This window comes from Clupea harengus, chromosome 22 (genome assembly GCF_900700415.2).
Source record: "Clupea harengus chromosome 22, Ch_v2.0.2, whole genome shotgun sequence".
Lineage (NCBI taxonomy): Eukaryota > Metazoa > Chordata > Actinopteri > Clupeiformes > Clupeidae > Clupea > Clupea harengus.
The window spans coordinates 20269052-20287110 of NC_045173.1; the positions used below are offsets into that span (position 1 = coordinate 20269052).

An 18059-nucleotide genomic window follows, 5' to 3' on the forward strand; every position below is an offset into this window, starting at 1 on the left:
TCTGTCTGTCTGTCTGTCTGTCTGTCTGTCTGTCTGTCTGTCTGTCTGTCTGTCTGTCTCTGTGTGCATTTAGTCAGTGTATGTGTGTACAGTCACTCTTAAGGCTGTGTGGTTATGGGTGGGTGGGTTTGTCAACCAGAGGGTTAGTTGGAGAGTGAGAGTGGTAATGAGTGGAGAAGAGCGAATAAATAAATGATCAATGCAAATATAATGGGAGGCAGGTGCAGAAGAGCAGTCTGTGCTTCTGACAGCCATGAGCCATGCAGCTCTCTCTTTCAATCTCTCTCTCTCTCTCTCTCTGGCCCTGTCCCCAGATAACTCAGCCACAGCCGACAATGAGCAAGGAGATGTCATTCCTCGCCAAATTAACGTGTTCCAATTTTCATATTATATATACTTTTTTTTAATAGAATCTCCACACTTATTTTACACTTCTAAATGGGCATGGACTTGAGATTTCCTGCCTTTCTATATATAAAACTTTATATTGGCTCAAATGTCTCGTCTGTGTCTGTTTATGAATTCATCCATTGTCATATCATATACCATGTTCTTTGCTCTCTGTCTCAGACTGAAATAGTGCATCTTGCTGGCTTTCTTGTTTATTTATGGATGGACTGTGTGATTGATGTTTTCCTCTGTTGTTATTGTTGCTGCTCTTTCATCTTTCCTTCTTCCTTCTCCCAGGCTCCAACGCTCAGATAGTGTTCTCCCTGGCCGAGTCGGCCGATGGCGCCTTCTCCGTGGACGAGCAGAGCGGCCTGCTGCGCCTGGAGCAGCCGCTGGACCGCGAGCTGCGCTCCCTCTACACGCTGCGGGCGCGCGCCACCGACCTGGGTTCCCCGCGCCGCCTCTCCTCGCTATGTGACATCAGTGTGTCTGTGCTCGACATCAACGACGACCCGCCCGTCTTCGAGCGCCGCGAGTACGCCGCCACGCTGGCCGAGGACGTGGCTGTGGGCAGCCAGGTGCTGCGAGTGCACGCCACCAGCCGCGAGAGGGAGGGCGCCAGTGAGATCACCTACGCCATCGTCAGCGGCAACGAGCGTGCGGCCTTCCGTGTGGAGCCCTCAACAGGTATGCGTCTTTGAGGCTCACTTACTTAGTATGCAAGAATAATGTTATTTCCCATGCGGTGTAAAGCTAGAAGCTGTGAACATGTCCTCCTTTGTCCCCCTCCTCTCCTGGCTCTGTCCCCTCTCCCCTCTCCCTTTTTAGGTGACATATTTGTGATTGAGAGTCTGGACTATGAGACCTGCCATGAGTTCTACCTGACAGTGGAGGCCACGGATGGAGGCGCCCCACCGCTGAGCGACATGGCAACTGTCAACATCAACCTGACAGATGTCAATGACAACAGTCCACTCTTCAGCCAGGGTGTCTACTCTGCTGTGGTCAGCGAGGACTCAGATCTTGGAAAGGCTGTTGTGACGGTGAGGGATCCTCCCTTTCTCTCTCTCTCTCTCCCTCACTCTCTCTCTCTCTCTCTCTCTCGCTCCACCTGCTTGTTCTTTCTCTCTCCCACTTTGGCTCTTGTGATCTCTCTGTGCCTGACCTCCCACTCTCCTTCTTGATCTTTCTCTATCAATCACACTCTTTTTGCACCCTCTGCATCTCTCCAACTCTGTCTCTTTCTCTCTTCCTCTTTTCACGCAAGACTCTTCTCCACCCCTTCCCTCCGGCCACCTGTCAAACTGGCTAGTTTACGGATGTGTAGATCAGTTCTCTTTTTTTCACAGTCTTTGCTCCTTTTTGCCACAGCTTGACTCTCCTTTAGGCTTTTTTAGTGTATTTTCTGCTGTTACATTGTACCCCTCATTTCTTAATCTCTCCTGAATGTTCAGCTTTGTTCTCTCAGAAAGATTCAAGCAGTTTAGAAGTTACAACAATAAAAATAATAATAATAATAATGATAGGATGAGGATGTAGCTCACAGGTGTTGTTTTTTGATGTGCAGTAACCATAGTGCAGATAATGTGTCTCTCCTCTCTAACCTCTCCGTGCTCTGTGTGTGCCTACACTCAGCCCCGGCACAGCAGGCACACCCCCAGCCCCGTTAATTAGGAACAAGTGTGGCTCATTATAGCAAGCTACCAGAGGCCATCACGACCCAGCTCTCTCCTGCTCTCTCTCTCTCTCTCGCTCTTTCTCTCTCCTGCTTTCTCTCTCTGTCCTTTCCTCTCCTCTATCCATTTCCCTGTCCTCCAGCTCATCGCTCTGGATTCCTTCCTCTCCCCTTCCTTCCTTTCTCTCTCTCTCTCTCTGTCTCTCACTGCTTATGCTGTTCTTCACATGTCAGATCTCAGTGAATATAAATGGCCTGCGTTGGGATGAGAGTGTGGGTGTAATTCTTGGAGGCGTCACACTCCTGTGCGCTCTGATTTCCCTCAGGAGCCGTCATGCCCATGCTCAAGCTTCTCTGCCTCCACACTCCCCCCGTAACACCTGTGTCCTTGGCTAATCTATTATAAACAGGTGTGTGTGTTGCTGCTGGGTCGTCAAACATCTCTCTCTCTCTCTCTCTCTCTCCCCCCTCCCTCTGTCCCTCTCTCTCTCCTTCTCTGTTTCTTTCTGTCTCTGTTTTCCTGTCTCTCAGGTCATGGCCGATGATGCCGACGGACCCTCCTTCAACCAGGTGCGCTACTCCATCATCGACGGTAACCAGGGCAACCCCTTCACCATCGACGGGGTGCGAGGAGAGGTGAAGGTGGCACGGCCGCTGGACCGAGAGAAGGTGAGGCCGCTGGCAGCTGCAGGGGCGTGTTCATCACGCCTCTAATGGCCACATTCGCTCCCCTGTCGGCCCCCAGATGAGGCAGGGAGGCAGGCCACCAACCAAAGCCTCAGTGTCTGGGCTTTATATTGTGTTTTTTGTTCTTTTGGTCATTTCCATGTTGATTACAAAAACAGCTCTAATCATTTTGTTATCTTGATTTTTTTGTATGTATTTGTGTGTGTGTGTGTGTGTGTGTGTGTGTGTGTCTGTGTCTGTGTGTGTGTGTGACACAGACCTCTGGCTACACTCTAACGGTTCTGGCGTCAGACAGTGGAACCCCACCCAGATCCAGCAGTGCCACGGTCAACGTGGACGTGTCGGATGTCAACGACAACCCACCGCTCTTCTCTCAAGGCAACTACACGCTCATCATCCAGGTGAGTCAAAGAGAGAGCCTGGGAGCGCATAGGAATAAAACAGCACCTAAAACAGAAAGGGAATGAATGAATGAAGGTGAGAGAGAAGGAACACTTAAGGATGGAAAGACAGAAGAGGGGACACATAGTTTAGATAGAAAGCGGGGAACAACAGCAAGTGAAATGCGATACGAGCGCGAGGAGGAAAAAAACAAGCTGAGAATGGGAGACGAGGTGCAGGTAGGACATGAATCACCATCTCATTCCCTGTTGGAGGCTCGGGCGGTGAAAAGAAAGCAGAATTGAATTTCACGGCAGTTCCAGCAAACGGCCCTGAAGCCCACTGGGTTTTTGTTCTGTGAAACAATACCAACGGGAAAATGATGGGCTCAGTCTCCGACTCTGTCCGTCTCCAGAGTGTATATGCAGTCTGAAGCTGTCCCAGGAATGTTAAGTGTGTAACTATATCCCCTAGAAATACCTTGTTTGATCTTTAAGGGATGCTTTGGCAACTTGGCATATATCCCCAGCAGCATGCAGGACAGGGAATGTATGTCGTCTCAGTACATACAGTATGTGTTTCCATAGAATGGAATCCCAGGTCTTGTCACTGAAATATGCTCTTAATCCGCTTAGTTTGAGGAACTGTGTCTACTGTGAACAGGAAGTCAATGTTATTTCAGTATGCTTAAGGTATAGGCTACTGTGCCGTGTAGAAACGCCCATCAAACCATTACTCTATTGAGAAATGTTCTGATGGACCTGGTTCTGGTTGTTCTGCAGGAGAACCGACCGGTGGGCACCAGCGTTCTGCAGTTCACCGTGACGGACCGTGACGCCACGCACAACGGCCCACCCTTCACCTTCTCCATCGTTAGTGGCAACGAGGACAGCGCCTTCCAGATCAACCCCCAGGGGGAGCTAGTGGCCGCCATTTCGCTGAGGCGCCAGGCCAAAGACCAATACCTCCTGCAGATACAGGTGAGCCTGCATTACCAGGCACAGAGAGAAAGAAACTGACTGATCCATTGGGTTCAAAAGCCAAAGCTTCCTCTTTATTTTATCTCTTCTCTTGCTGTTTTCCTTTCTCCTCTTGCTCTTTGACTGCATCCTGTGGGCGTTTTTGCCCCCCAGGAAACCTCTATGTGCAGCAGCGCCCTGGCTGTAAAAAAAATGCAGAGAAAAAGAAAAGAGAGAATGTTTGAAAAAAAAAAAAAAAGATGTGTAAATGTCTGGGCGGCGGGTGATTTTGTGCTGTTTGGTATTCCGTTCGAAAGAGCCCAGCCGCCCTCTCCTGCAGAGTGCAGATGCGGGTCAAACATGAAAGCGCTGCTTTTTACCTCTCTCTTCCTCCATTCGTCTCTCTCTTTCTCTCTCTCTCTCTCTCTCTCATTCTCCTCTGTCTCTCTGTCTGTTTTTATATCCGTCCATTTTCGGTGCTAATGACCTGCAGCTGAACTAGCCTACTATGGTGAGAGAAGAAAAAGCAAGAAAGAGAGAGAGAGAGAAACAAACAGAGTGAGAGAACAGAGTTTAGGTGGGTGGAAAGAGTCAGCAGTCAGCACTCTGAGCCAATCTCTCGCTGAAATCACCACCAACTTTATCCTGTGGGTGCGTTTCAGCTCACTTCTTTATTTATTTTTAAAGATCAGGCCCAGACTGCCACACTTCATTCAGCCACGTTTCTCTGTGTGCGCAGCACATGGATCAGGCCGATCTGCTGCAGTGCACAGGAGATAAAAAATTGCATTTACAAAAATATTTACATACGCACAGTGATCTTGCCGTGTTCATGTGAGCTAGAGAAAGGGGCTCTCCCATTCGCTTCCATTACACTAGAGTGGGAGAGAACGAAAGACCACAAGCTCCCTCTATTGGTTATGTGAAGTAACTGCACCCAGCAATGCCTCCTGTCCCTAAAGGATCTGTCCTAATCTGTAACTTTGATCTTCTGTTTTTTGTAGTCACTCATAAGTAACACCTGGAAATTGCTAAGAAATTGCTGCCTACCTAAACATTTTCATTGTAGCAGAAATGTTGTTACTAAATTTGACATTTGACTCTTTCTCACCACCCATCTTTCTACCTCAGGTGTCAGACAGTGGTCGTCCCCAGCTTCACTCCTCTGCGCTGGTTGGCGTGCGGGTGATCGAACAGAGCGTGCACCATCCGGCCATCCAGCCCCTGGAAGTGTTTGTGACCATAGCTGGCGAGGGGTACGCCGGTGGGGTGCTGGGCAAAGTCCACGCCACCGACCAGGACGTGTATGATACACTCACCTACAGCCTGGTCCACTCCCCCGTCTCGGCCCTCTTCGCCATCTCTCCGACTGACGGCAAACTCGTGGCGGTTGGGGCACTGGACGTTGGGCTGTACGAACTTAACGTCACCGTGACTGACGGCCACTTCAGCACTACGGCTACGGTTAAAGTTCATGTGCGCCCCGCCGAGCGGCGTGCTCTGGAAAATGCCATCGGCGTGCGCTTCGCCGCCATTGCGCCTGAGGAGTTCATCGCTGACTACTGGCGCAACTTCCTGCGGGCGCTGCGGAACATGGCAGGGGTGCGGCGTGGTGAGGTGCAGCTGGTGAGCCTGCAGCCGGCAGCCGATGCCTCTGGGGACCTGGAGGTCCTTCTGGCCCTGGAGCGTTCTGGAAGCCCATATCAGCCTCAGGAGGTATGTGAAACGATTCATGGCACAGTCCATTAAAAGGCAGATGGACCCATACGAGGCAAATGAATGACGATTTCTTCTCAACAGGTGGTGTTCCGTAAGCTCAACGCCTCGGCTGCTGTCATGGAAGAGATGACTGGCGTGCGTATTGTGCGTGTCATCAAGAAGCTCTGTGCCGGACTGCCTCCTGATTGCCCACAGAGATTCTGTCAGGAGACGGTCACCTTGGAGTCTGCCGCCATGGCGACATACAGCACTGCGCGGCTGAGCTTTGTCACACCGCGACACCAGCGCCAGGCCACCTGCCTGTGCGAAGGTATGAACGCAGCCTCCACACACAAACCCATACACACACAAACACACACACTCCTGCGCCCTTCTCACACTCTCACATGTCCAGTGTATTCCATGTGTACCTATAACCTTTGAGGTGCAGGAAGACTATTTCCCCTCGTCTTCATTTGCAAACACGCCCCTGCAGATGTCGTTTTACTCTCTGCTGCCTTTTGACTGTGTGTTAAGATGCCATGCTGAACCCTGTGGGTCCTCTCTCACCTCCAGGAGGCAAATGCCCCGTGTTGAACAAGCAGTGTGAAGAGGGTTCTTGCCCCGATGGAGCAGAGTGCATGTCACTTGAGAAGGACGGCAAGTTCAGCTGTGAGTGTGCAGATGGCAGGCAATGCTCAGGTAACACAAGAGCCTATTCCTCTCTCTCGTCCCCCTCCCCTCCCCGCCTCTCATTCTCCTCTCTACCCCTTCCCTATCCTCCTCTCTCGGCCTTTTCTACCCCTCGTCCCTTTTTCACTTCTCTGAATAACAACTGTGACGATGTAAACTAGGCTAGAGAGAGATTGATTTTTTTTTTCTCTCTCTCCTCTCTTCATCTTGGCACAATGGTACAGGATGTTTCGCTTTATTGGGGATTTTCTGTTCATTTTCTAAACTTCAAATGTCTTTCTTCCCTCCTCTTATCTCTCCTCTCTCTATCTCACTCTCAACACCCACGCACACGCACACATACACATTCACTTTCTTGCATCCTGTCTCTCTTCCCGCCTGCTCACTCTCGCTCTGGTTCTGTCTGCCCTGCTCCCTTGCCTCTCTGTGCTGGCGCGAGTCCAAGCAGATTAGATTCTCTGGGATGGTATAATCTCAGCCAAAGAGTCATGCTTTCACAATATTTTGGCAACATTACAGTATTTTATTTCCCCTACTAAATTAGTCGTCTAATTTTTCCTCCTCTCTCTCTCTCTCTCTCTCTCTCTCTCTCTCTGTCTCTCTGTCTCTCTCTCAATCTCACTCTTTCTCTCTCTCCATTACTCTAGTTTCCCCAGCGGGCCCATCCCTGACGTTCAGTGGGAATGGCTATGCCCGCTACAGGCTGATGGAGAACGAGAACAAGGAGGAGATGAAGCTGTCCCTGAGGCTCAGGACTTTCTCGAGTCATGCTACAGTCATGTATGCCAAAGGCACAGACTACAGCATCCTGGAGGTCAGCTTACATCTGCTCTACACACACACACACACACACACACACACACACACACACACACACACACACACACACATACACACACACACACACAAGTGGAAGGATGCCTGGCAGTTTTAAATTTGTTGAGACTAAGTCTTGGAGGGTGTTCCTAGAAGCTTTTCACAGCAGGAGGAATCATCACCCTTACATGAACCTGTGCTACTACCATTGCAGTTGTGAAGGTGGTGACAGCTCATGCGACGCACTGAGATGTCTTGAGGGTCTGAAATCTCCAGTCTTGATGACCGGTGTTTATTTATACCATAAAAAGAATGTCTCTGGGACTCCCTGTATTTTTACCCATAATTCAGTTCTTTCTACTCCAGAGACTTTTCTCTTGAAGGGCACTGGGAAGCTCTCACTCAGCTAAAATGACTAGCGAGAGAGTAGTTGAAGAGGGGAAGGAAAAAAAGAAATAGGAAATTTAGGGTGAGTTATTTTAAGCTGGGAGGGAAATGGAAAAGGCTTTCTCACACATTCCTCACAGTAGGGACGAACTGAGAGAAAAAAGAGAGAGAGGGGGTGAGAGCAGGAGAATTACAGAGGAGGGGGTAGACAGAGGGAGGGAGAGAGAGACAGAAAGAGGGAGGGGGATGAAGGGAGAGGGAGAGAGATCACTCTGTCTGGTACATTACATTAGATTATCCTCTGTTAATCTCCCTGTCTCCACTCGTTCCCACCGGTCTGGTGTTTGCTCGTCATGGGAACACACACTGGCAGAAATAACAGAGCCAGTAAGCAGACTGATGCAGTGCTGGTCCTTTGGTCTCTAGTGTTTTAGTGGTCTAGCAGCTGATTTTGGATTCCTGTGTGAGATCAGAGATTTTTTGCTGCGTGTGTGTCTGTGTTTGTATTTGTGTGTGAGATCTCCATTGTAAGGGCAGCATAAAGGAGTCACTTATGGAGCACTTTACATCCAATAATTCCCTCTTTGTGTTGTGCATGGTCATTTGTAGTGGTATGGATTGTGGATATTGGGAGAGGATCGGTGTTTTTACAGTGTTCATTGTTTACTACTGAAATGTACTTAAGTGTTACAGAAAAGACGTGAAAGCATTATTATGTGACTTATTAAATAGCTATAACATTAGTCATTTCACAGCATTTTTAAGCGTTCTCCCTGCGCTTTACTTTAACTGTTTTAAGAAGGTGGTTCTGAACAAAACATCGCTAACAAGGTCAATTGGCAGTCAATTATATAATAGGTCTGCTTCAGCGCTCACTACACAGTAACTAAACATCAATCATCCTGTGAATAGGAATCAGACTAGCTTCATTTAACACGATAAAGAGCAGAAAAAAGTCAGTGCACACTTCCCTCCTTGTTACTTGAAAAATAGATCTTCCCCAACGTTTTCTCTGATGCATGTTAATGTAAATAACATGGTGTTCTACTGGTTTTGAAAAATTACAAACATGGAAACCTATTAAATGACTACAACACAAGCTTATTTTGTTTAATGCTGTATGATAGGACAACAACCAAATATTGGTTATAATTTTACAACACTATAGTGTTACAGGATTTTAAACTCATCCTCAATGTCCCTCTCACCCCTCTCCCTCAGATTGTGAACGGCCGTCTGCAGTATAAGTTCGACTGTGGCAGCGGGCCAGGCCTGGTTTCTGTGCACAGCACCCAGGTTAACGATGGCGAGTGGCACAGCGTCACGCTCGAAGTTGACGGCAACTACGCCAAGCTGGTTCTGGACCACGTGCACGCCGCCTCCGGAACTGCCCCGGGCACACTCCGCACCCTCAACCTGGACACCAGCATGTACTTCGGTGGCCATGTGCGCCAGCTGGGCACCCGACACGGCCGGAGCGTGCCCCCGGTCAACGGGCTCCGGGGTTGCATGGAGGCGCTGGAGTTGAATGGGCAGGAGCTCCCGCTGCGCGCCAACGGCAGGGCCCCTCACGCCGTGCTGGAGGAGCTGGTGGACGCAGCGCCTGGGTGCAGCTTGGCAGCGCTGGCCGACGGTTGCTCCAGCAACCCCTGCACCAATGGAGGAACCTGCTCCTCTCTGCCCAATGGAGGTAAGTGTGGAGGCTGCTGATGAAATATAACTGAAAGCCAGTGTTGTCACATGCTCCACTGTTGGACATTAGTGTAGTGTCAAACTAAATACTAAAACCTGAGTATGTCAGGAGATGTCCCTATGACACTGATGTGGTCATCTAATAGTGTATTTTAAGTGTGTAGACAGCAGGAATGAGTTTTATGGGTGTTTCAGAAGTTCAACCCCCCCCCCCCCCCTTGTTAAACAAAATACTTTTGGGAGAACTTTGTATGTAGTCTTTACTTTCCACTTCCAGAGCGTAATTCGTTGCTGTACCCACACTCCCATCAAGTGCATTAAATCTGCGCCGTTCATGGCTTAATAAAATAGTGTCGATATTCCAAATTAAATCTCAAGGTTTTTGTAGATTCAGTGTCAATAGTGCATGGAAACCTTTGCCTTGAGTGCTCCGTGCAGGGTGAGCAATACAGTATAGCAGAATTTGTTTTAATATGGAAGTCCCATAATCCACCATATATCTCAGTGTTCCATCTTAAGCAATAACAGGCCTCCTCCTGCATTAGAGTTGCATTAAGCCTCCAGCTTGTTTGTTTTAATAAAGTGCTGATGTTTTCTCAGCAATGACTGCTGCTAATGTGTGCCCCTTCTACACAGGCTTCTTCTGCAAGTGCAGCGCAGCCTTCATGGGCACCAACTGTGAGATTGGCATTAGCCCTTGTGCCTCCAACCCCTGCCTGTATGGGGGAACCTGTATCCCGCGAGGAGACGACTACTACTGCCAGTGCCGCGGACAGTATTCTGGCCAGCGGTACGTTGAGACCATTACCGACCTGGAGAGTAAATGAGTGTGACTCATATCCCTGCCACTTACAATCTAACCCAGTGCTTCATAATGTCCGAGGAAGCTGTTGTATGTCATAAACGGCTGCCGATTTTAATGACGACCTTTATGCCAAGAACATTTCCTCTCCCACCAGTAATCATAAATAAATATAAATGTTTAGAGAAAGGTCAAGCCAAGGTATTTTATATAGCTTCCTGAATGAAGCTGTCATTATTTCTCTATACCGAGTGTGCATACCACACCATAATGGAGTTAAGTCTAACGTACTGTATACTTTCACTTTGGAATGAAGATGAGTGTACAGATACAAAATATGAAATACAGTTTTTTTTTTCCCATCATAGGCTTCTCACGAGTTAGCAACACTGTAGCGTGCAGGCTAATACAGCAAAATCCTCTTGCATGAGCCATGAGCTTTACTGATACTGAATTTAATCTATGGCATTTGTCTTTCATATCCATACTGTGTGTCTAAACAAATGTAACACTCCATCAACACTGCTCAGGATTTAAATGGGTTAACGCTTCTGTGGTCAGAGCTATGGACCGCATCGACCGGTGGAGGAAGTGAGGCCATGTGAATCAATAAACCACGAGGTCCAAATGCAAATATGCCAGTAATGCTGATTTAATGAAAACCGGATTCAGAAAGTGGCATTGCAAGTCTCTGTGGAGCCACCCCCTGTTATTCATAGTTGTGGAAGTTTGTTCAAAGATCTGCAATGTTCTCTGTTCTCTGCGCTCGTCTAGTGAGCGTCGTTTGGCACTGCCGTCCGTGCAAGCACGGCAATCCAGACTATTTTCATTTGTAGTTCCACGTTGGTGGAACGAACTGCCTAGTACTACCAGAGCAGGGGCGTCCCTCTCTACCTTCAAGAAGCTTTTGAAGACCCAACTCTTCAGAGAGCACCTCCCCTCCTAACTGGCACCTGACTAGCGCTTAACTTGCACTTCAGCAGTTACATTCCTGCACTTCTTTTTCCTCTTTTCTAGGTTGTTGTTTTTCTAATTCTCATGTAAAGTAGTATTTATTGTTACACCATGCTTTTTTATTGCTCTTAGCTTGACTGTTCTCTCCCTTGTACGTCGCTTTGGACAAAAGCGTCTGCTAAATGACTAAATGTAAATGTAAAATGTTCTCTTGTTCACCTAGGTGCCAGTTGGGCCCGTACTGCACTGACAATCCGTGCAAAAACAGCGGCAAATGCATAGACAGTCTGGATGGACCTGTTTGTGAATGCGAACCTGGATTCCAGGGTGACAGGTAGGAGTGGCCGATGGGGTCCCGTCTGATAGTACCAGTTAAAAACAGCATTCACGTATGAGACATTTGCAAACCTGAAGAGACAACACTGACACTACATTAAAATTCAACAATACTTAGCTATTCCTTTTCTGTGGACACTTGCAGACATAGAAGGTTAATTCAGTATTGACGTTCTGAGGTCTCTCCCCTTACCTCCCTCACAGATGCCTGAGTGATGTGGACGAGTGTGTGACAAACCCCTGTGCCAACGGAGGGCAGTGCCAAAACACCTATGGGTCTTACAACTGCAACTGCTCTCGCGGCTTCGGTGGGCGTCTGTGTGAGGAGCTTGTGGAAGTTCGCAACGAGTTTATTTCCACCTCGTGGAACATTGGGTTGGAGGAGGTGGTGGGCATTGTGGTGTTTGTAGCGAGCATCTTCCTCCTGGTGCTGCTTTTCGTGGTGGTGAGGAAACGTGCGTGCCGCCGCAAGTCCAAATCGGGAAACGGCGAGGACAACAAGCGTTCTGGGGGCTCGGCGCCACACACTTTCCGGCCGTACTTTGACACAAAGCTAAACAAGAACATTTATTCAGACATTCCCCCTCAGGTCCCCGTACGCCCCATCTCATACACTCCCAGCATCCCCAGCGACTCACGCAACAACCTGGATCGCAACTCTTTCGAGGGCTCTGCCATCCCCGAGCACCCAGAGTTCAGCACCTTCAACCCCGACACGGTCCACGGACACCGCAAGACTGTGGCCGTGTGCAGTGTAGCGCCCAACCTGCCCCCACCCCCACCCTCCAACTCCGTCTCTGACAGTGACTCCATTCAGAAGCCCAGCTGGGACTATGAATATGATGGTAAGATGACCCCTTAAAAAAGGAATTCACTTGTACCACTATTCACCTTTTTTGCTTTTTCTCTTCTGAAATATAACTGACAGCTGCTGTGAGGTTCACCTCTGTGTGTGTGAATGTTTTTTCACAGCTAAAGTGGTAGATCTGGACCCTTGCTTGACTAAGAAATCGATGGAGGACAGTGCTTGCCATCCTTACAACACAAGGGGGAGCATGTCAGAGGTCCAATCACTTAGCTCCTTCCAGTCAGAATCCTGTGATGACAATGGTATGTATCAGCCAAATAATATTTCTCTACCTGTCTACCTGTCCACGATAGTACAATCTTTTTTGAGAACAGTACTAATGTGTGATTGAGTTTTGGCCTTGCTGACCTGTGTACAATACTAACCCTTTCTCTCTTTGCGTGTGACTGGATTGGATGAATTGGGTCATTCGTGTGGCTCTGGGTTATGTGTTGTTCTCTCTCTCTTGCTTCTGCTGCTGCCGCTGGGACTTCAGTCCCCATATGGATAAAATCTGTCCACAGACCCAGAGTAGGGTTTTAACTAGGGGCCAGCTTTGTAAGTGTTCAGTCACATCAGTATAGAAGGAAGTGATCAAAGGCACCTTGTGAGATTCTCCAGGCATAAAAAAAATGGCAGCCTTACCTCCTGCTGTGTTTCAGTCTCCACTGCGCTAAATCCGCAGAGCTCGCTATGCTTTGTTCGGCATTACAAGCATCCGAGCAAATATAGACTAAAGACCAGCCCAGCTGGCAGTAGAGTCACTCTCTTTTTTAATACTCACACCAAAAATGATTTCTCTTTTTCCCCCCCGATCCTTTTTCCTTTTGCTCTTTTCTTGACGATTATCAAGGCCCGAACAGATGGTTGAAGAAAACGGCACGGAACATTAAGCCAGGGTATAAAGTACAAATGATGGTCTCCCATACTTGCTTCATTTCACCACCTGAATATTGTCTGCTGCCATGTGCCCATTATGTCGGTGGATGTGACGATGACATGCGAGGAGTGTCCTCTCCATCAGATCACCCCGACCTTCATCTGTACTTAACCCAAAGAAAACCAAACCCCTCAAAAATCCTGCTCATTTATCCCTGTCTTCCAAATTTTGTGATTGAAACCTACTCCTCCAACAATCAAATACCCTCCTCAGTCTTCCTCACTAAGGCTGGAAAAGCATTTCTTACCCTTGAGAATGTCACTGATCCTTCCTCCCATACTGTTAACGGTACCCCTCGGCATCCTGGCACTGTTGTTTGTTCTTGTTTGTTATCTTGGCACAAAGGCCCCAAACGTCCCCTCACCATGTTCCTCTCCACAGTCCTGTGTTGTGACCTCTCATGAGTGCCCAGATGTGTTGATGTAGGTGGTCTTGTGCATCAGTCAGTGCAGTGCAGAACCCTTCATGCTCCCCTGAACGTCCCTAACAAAATCTCCACGTCGGCTACTTTTTGGATAAAAAAAGTGCTGTTGGGAAATGTCTCTTGTACGATGATGTTTCTCTGCTGGTCTTCCAGGCCATTTTCCAGGTTTTAGTTGGTTTGGTGTCATCTTCCCCTCCCTGAGACATTTGCACTAATGCTAGATCTCTCTTATCTGTCCACCCCACCCCCCTTCCATCCCCTCACCTCTCACAAGCCTCCATAGTGACTGTAATCCACCTTGTCAACTCTGCCGTTGACTCGGTGGTGCGAGAAGGTACTCTTTTTCATTACCTCAACCCGTAGCCGTCCGTTTTGTCCGTCTTACATGTCTAGTTCTCATTCTATCCTCTAGTGTTGGGCCAAACGACAGACCAGTCAGAAATGCCATTTCCTTACACTGCGGCTAAGCTCGCTAAGTGCTCCTTTGAGCAGTTAGTTGAATGTGATTTGAGCTCCACTATGGTAATTTGGTCTAACTCGATTGATGAGCTAACAGTGAGTTAGACTTCCGATTGATATTTTTATAGAAAAAGTAAATCAAGTGATTTACTCCACTCCTGTTTATCAGACAAGCTGTTTCACCATATACACCAAGTACTCCCTATTTCAAAAATGGCATATCTGGTGTCTGTAATGGATCTCTGCTGGTGAGGTTCTAGGTTTGACTGTTTGCTGTGGTTGCTCTGCCTCTCTCCTGTACTAATGTTTTTTCTCAACTTTGACATGTCTTTCTCTCCTCTCTCCTTTACCTTTGCCTTGAAGAGTCATTCTCAGTTCATGAGCTCAAGACCCCGAGAGGTGATTTTTATCAACTGTTTGCCTGAAGCCCCGTGTCCTCCCCCGTTTATGTTATTAAACAAAGCAAATGGAACATGTCTTGCATGATGACAGTGCTGTGGCAGACATCTTGTCATATGCTACTGAATATTCACACACTGAAATGTGAATATTCACTCAAAATGTAGACCCAGAATGTCCTGGTCATTTAATGAAAGATTGACTCATTGCATGCTAATCCGTGCAGTTGTTTTTGCTGTTGTTTTTGCTGCTTCAGTTTTGCTGTCAGTGATCAACTCTGACTCATCAAATTGATACCAAGGCTTCCCCTGTGTAACACAAACACACACACACACACACACACACACACACACACACACACACACATACACACTAGGGCTGTGTATTGGCCAAAATGTGGCAGTACAGCACGTATCATGATACAGGGGTTACAATTCGATATATTGTGGTACTGTAAAGCGAGGCGATTATGATTTTCAGTAATCTTGTGAGCTAGGTTTGTTAATGCTAACGTTAGTGGAGTGCCCTTAAGCTACTTCCTGTCTCAGTTACTTTGGAGTCGAAGAATGATTGAAGATAGATTACGACTCTGCCATCTAACAGTCCAGGCTTTAAACACAACACAAAATGAACCACTGTCTGCCACGGATCTTTGCATGAAAAGTATTCATTAAAAATGAATACAGTGTTTTTGAGAATCGATAAAGTATCACAAAACATAATATTGCGATACTCAAGTGTATATTGATATTTCTATACACCCTTAACACACACACAATATGAAAATTTGACCTCTGTAGTGTCACATTTCCATGGTTAGTTTTCTATAGATTGACAATTTGTTTCATGACTAATTGCAATAACAGCCAGTTCTTACAGAATGTTTATGTTTTTGTTTTTGTGTGATGTTTGTTGTGATTTGTGTTTAAATCTTGTGTTGTGTATTGTGTATAAAATGTGCCCTCAGCTTAGTGTGTTGGTGTGCTTTTACCAGTGCATGTGTTGGGTGTTTATTTTATCTTCCCCTTAACATTTGTCGATGTGAAACAGAGTGATGTGTTGTGACAGTGGTTAACCTTATCTAACAGAGTTTGACCTTAACCATACTTTAATGTTTGTGTGAGAATAAAAGTTCCAAATTAGAAGGTGATATACCACTCTCTCCTTGATGTTACCTAGGCTACCACTGGGACACATCTGATTGGATGCCGAGCGTCCAGCTCCCTGGGATCCAGGAGTTCCCGCAGTACGAGGTGGTGGAGTCACCATTAGCAACAACCGGGGCAGGGCTCTACAGCGACCCCTCCGCCATGGACACCGACTACTACCCTGGTGGTTATGATATCGAGAGCGACTTCCCTCCCCCACCAGATGACTTCCCCGCCCATGATGACCTCCCCCCGCCCCCTCCCCTCCCACTGCTGCCAGCGCCCGACTACGGCGAGCCCTACGACACGCTCCAGACGCCCGGTGCCCCGAGGAGCCCGCGCTCCTCCCCGCGGGTGCGCCAGCGTCCCCCCTTGCCCCAGCTCTACAGCCTGAGCCAGTACCTGCCCCAGCACCACTACCCCTTGGACCACCCCGACTCCCCCGGAAGCCCCTTCAGCAACACCCTGACTTCCAACACCACCCCCACCAACACCACCGCCGCGGCAGCAGGGACGGGCGGGAGCGGTGGCAGGGGCGACAGCGGCGGCGGCTACCGGGGGGGCTTCCCCAATGGCTACGAGCCACCGGCGTTGGACAACATGTCGCTGTCGCTCTACACGTCCACGGCGTCCTGCTCGGACATGTCGGCGTGCTGCGAGGAGTCCGAGGCCATGCTGAGCGACTACGAGAGCGGAGACGACGCCGCGTTCGAGTGCCTCACGCTGCCCTCGCTGGACTCCCAGCAGCACACTGAAGTCTGACACTGGATCCCAAACAAACACCACGACAAAAAAAAAAAAAAAGACAAAAAAAAAAAAAAACATGCAAACACACATCCATAGCCGTGTCTCATACCGCCTACTTTACGAAGTACACTGCAATACAGTGCGTAGTGCACAATAAGCACTTACATCTGTAGTGCGTTCTGTCGCTGATTAGATTTGTAGGCGTTTTGAGACACGGCCCTAGTCAACAAAAGAAGAAGTGCCTGAACCCTTGACCTGAAAAGAAAAATAATAATACAAATAAAGTCATAAATAAATAAATACAGTGATGATGCCACCTCCAGTGAGCACACCCTCTGCACACCATCACAGTGTTCACATGCACACAAACATGCGTACACACATTGGATCTTATCGCAAACAACTGAGGTGGTTGTAGAGACTCTTTCGGCGCGGCGCGGAATTCTTTTCGGTAGCGAGGAGAGACAGTTGCCCTGAACTCTGAAAGCTGTCTCTTGTGAACTCTCCTCTGCCTGCTGTACTGGGAAGCACATTTGAGTTGGCTGTGCCATTCACTTTAAGTAACAGACATCATGCAGAAGAAGAGGATCCATGCTGAGATGAATAACTGAAGAAGACAGAATAATAAAGATATATAAACCACCACGACAATAATGAGATACGTTTCAAAAGGTACATCTGTATTCGTAAAGGTACAAACCATGCAAAAAGATTTTTTTTTTTTTTTTTAAATACGAATTCTCGTTCATTTCCAATGTAAATTTAAATGTACAGTTTTGATTTCAAGGTTTACTAGGTTTTGTAGATATTTTATGCTTTTTATTTCCAAAAAAAAAAGAGAAGACAAGCCCTAAATGTTGTCATTATCAGCCTTACTGTATCTGTATTTCACAAAAAGAAAAAAGTTGTTTAAAGATGGAAAGAGAGATAGAGACGTACAAGTTCATGTCAAGTTTTTTTTTTCCTGTTCATTTCAAAAGAAAACTTAAAAAAGGGGGTCAGCGGTGGGCGACTGCATATTCTTGTGTTCTTTTTTTATGAACTGTTTGTTTGTTTTGTTTGTAAATTGCGACTTTGAAACCTCTTTTATTTTTCCACCACAAAATGGGACCCAATATATTTATAGTTGGAGGAGATTCATGGACACGTGTCTGTTTTTCAGGTGTCTGTGCGTGTGTGTGAGCGACTCTACGGTCTTGTTACGGTTTTTATTGAATACTGCCACTAGCTCACGCTTTCATACTGGCAATAAATTATTCAAAAAAATAATAAACTGTTGTCCCATTGTACATTTGTTGCATATGTTTTCATATTCATCTTGTTGATACTGTCTTTGGATTTAGAGTTAAGAGTGTATTCATGAACATTTTAATAATGTACATTTTAATTATGTGTCATGGATGGTGCTGACATAGTATTTGTTAGCATTATCATATTTAATCATTGAATGCACTTATTTAAATACATGGATTCACCAGAAGGGGGCACCAATTCAGTTGAATCATCTCTCAACAGTAGAGAGGAGGCCCTTGTTTTTACAGGAAGCTGGAAAAGTCCTTACATGTCTGTTACAGCCATTCAAAGCCTCTAACAGTGAGACATTTGAAGAGTAAATGATTTTGAAA

The 18059-nt window shown here is 47.3% G+C and overlaps 1 protein-coding gene across 8 annotated transcripts in view; it reads left to right on the top strand.

Moving 5' to 3' along the window:
- The window catches only part of fat1a (FAT atypical cadherin 1a), a 75218-nt gene extending 57511 nt beyond the window's left edge, over positions 1 to 17707 (top strand). For 3 of the 8 annotated variants that reach the window (XM_031559790.1, XM_031559794.1, XM_031559791.2), the window contains 16 exons: positions 688 to 1077; positions 1219 to 1433; positions 2597 to 2734; positions 3010 to 3153; positions 3916 to 4113; positions 5224 to 5808; positions 5893 to 6121; positions 6367 to 6492; positions 7131 to 7297; positions 8908 to 9376; positions 10015 to 10168; positions 11358 to 11468; positions 11675 to 12315; positions 12443 to 12580; positions 14504 to 14539; positions 15719 to 17707. In XM_031559790.1, coding sequence (XP_031415650.1) covers positions 688 to 1077; positions 1219 to 1433; positions 2597 to 2734; positions 3010 to 3153; positions 3916 to 4113; positions 5224 to 5808; positions 5893 to 6121; positions 6367 to 6492; positions 7131 to 7297; positions 8908 to 9376; positions 10015 to 10168; positions 11358 to 11468; positions 11675 to 12315; positions 12443 to 12580; positions 14504 to 14539; positions 15719 to 16449 — 4472 coding nt within the window. In that variant the 3' untranslated portion in view covers positions 16450 to 17707. Of the gene's footprint in view, positions 1 to 687; positions 1078 to 1218; positions 1434 to 2596; positions 2735 to 3009; positions 3154 to 3915; positions 4114 to 5223; positions 5809 to 5892; positions 6122 to 6366; positions 6493 to 7130; positions 7298 to 8907; positions 9377 to 10014; positions 10169 to 11357; positions 11469 to 11674; positions 12316 to 12442; positions 12581 to 12813; positions 13147 to 13170; positions 13677 to 14503; positions 14540 to 15718 lie in introns of those variants that run through there. The other 5 variants (XM_031559792.1, XM_031559797.1, XM_031559795.2 and 2 more) reach the window with 4 other exon arrangements.
- Positions 17708 to 18059: the final 352 nt, after the last annotated feature.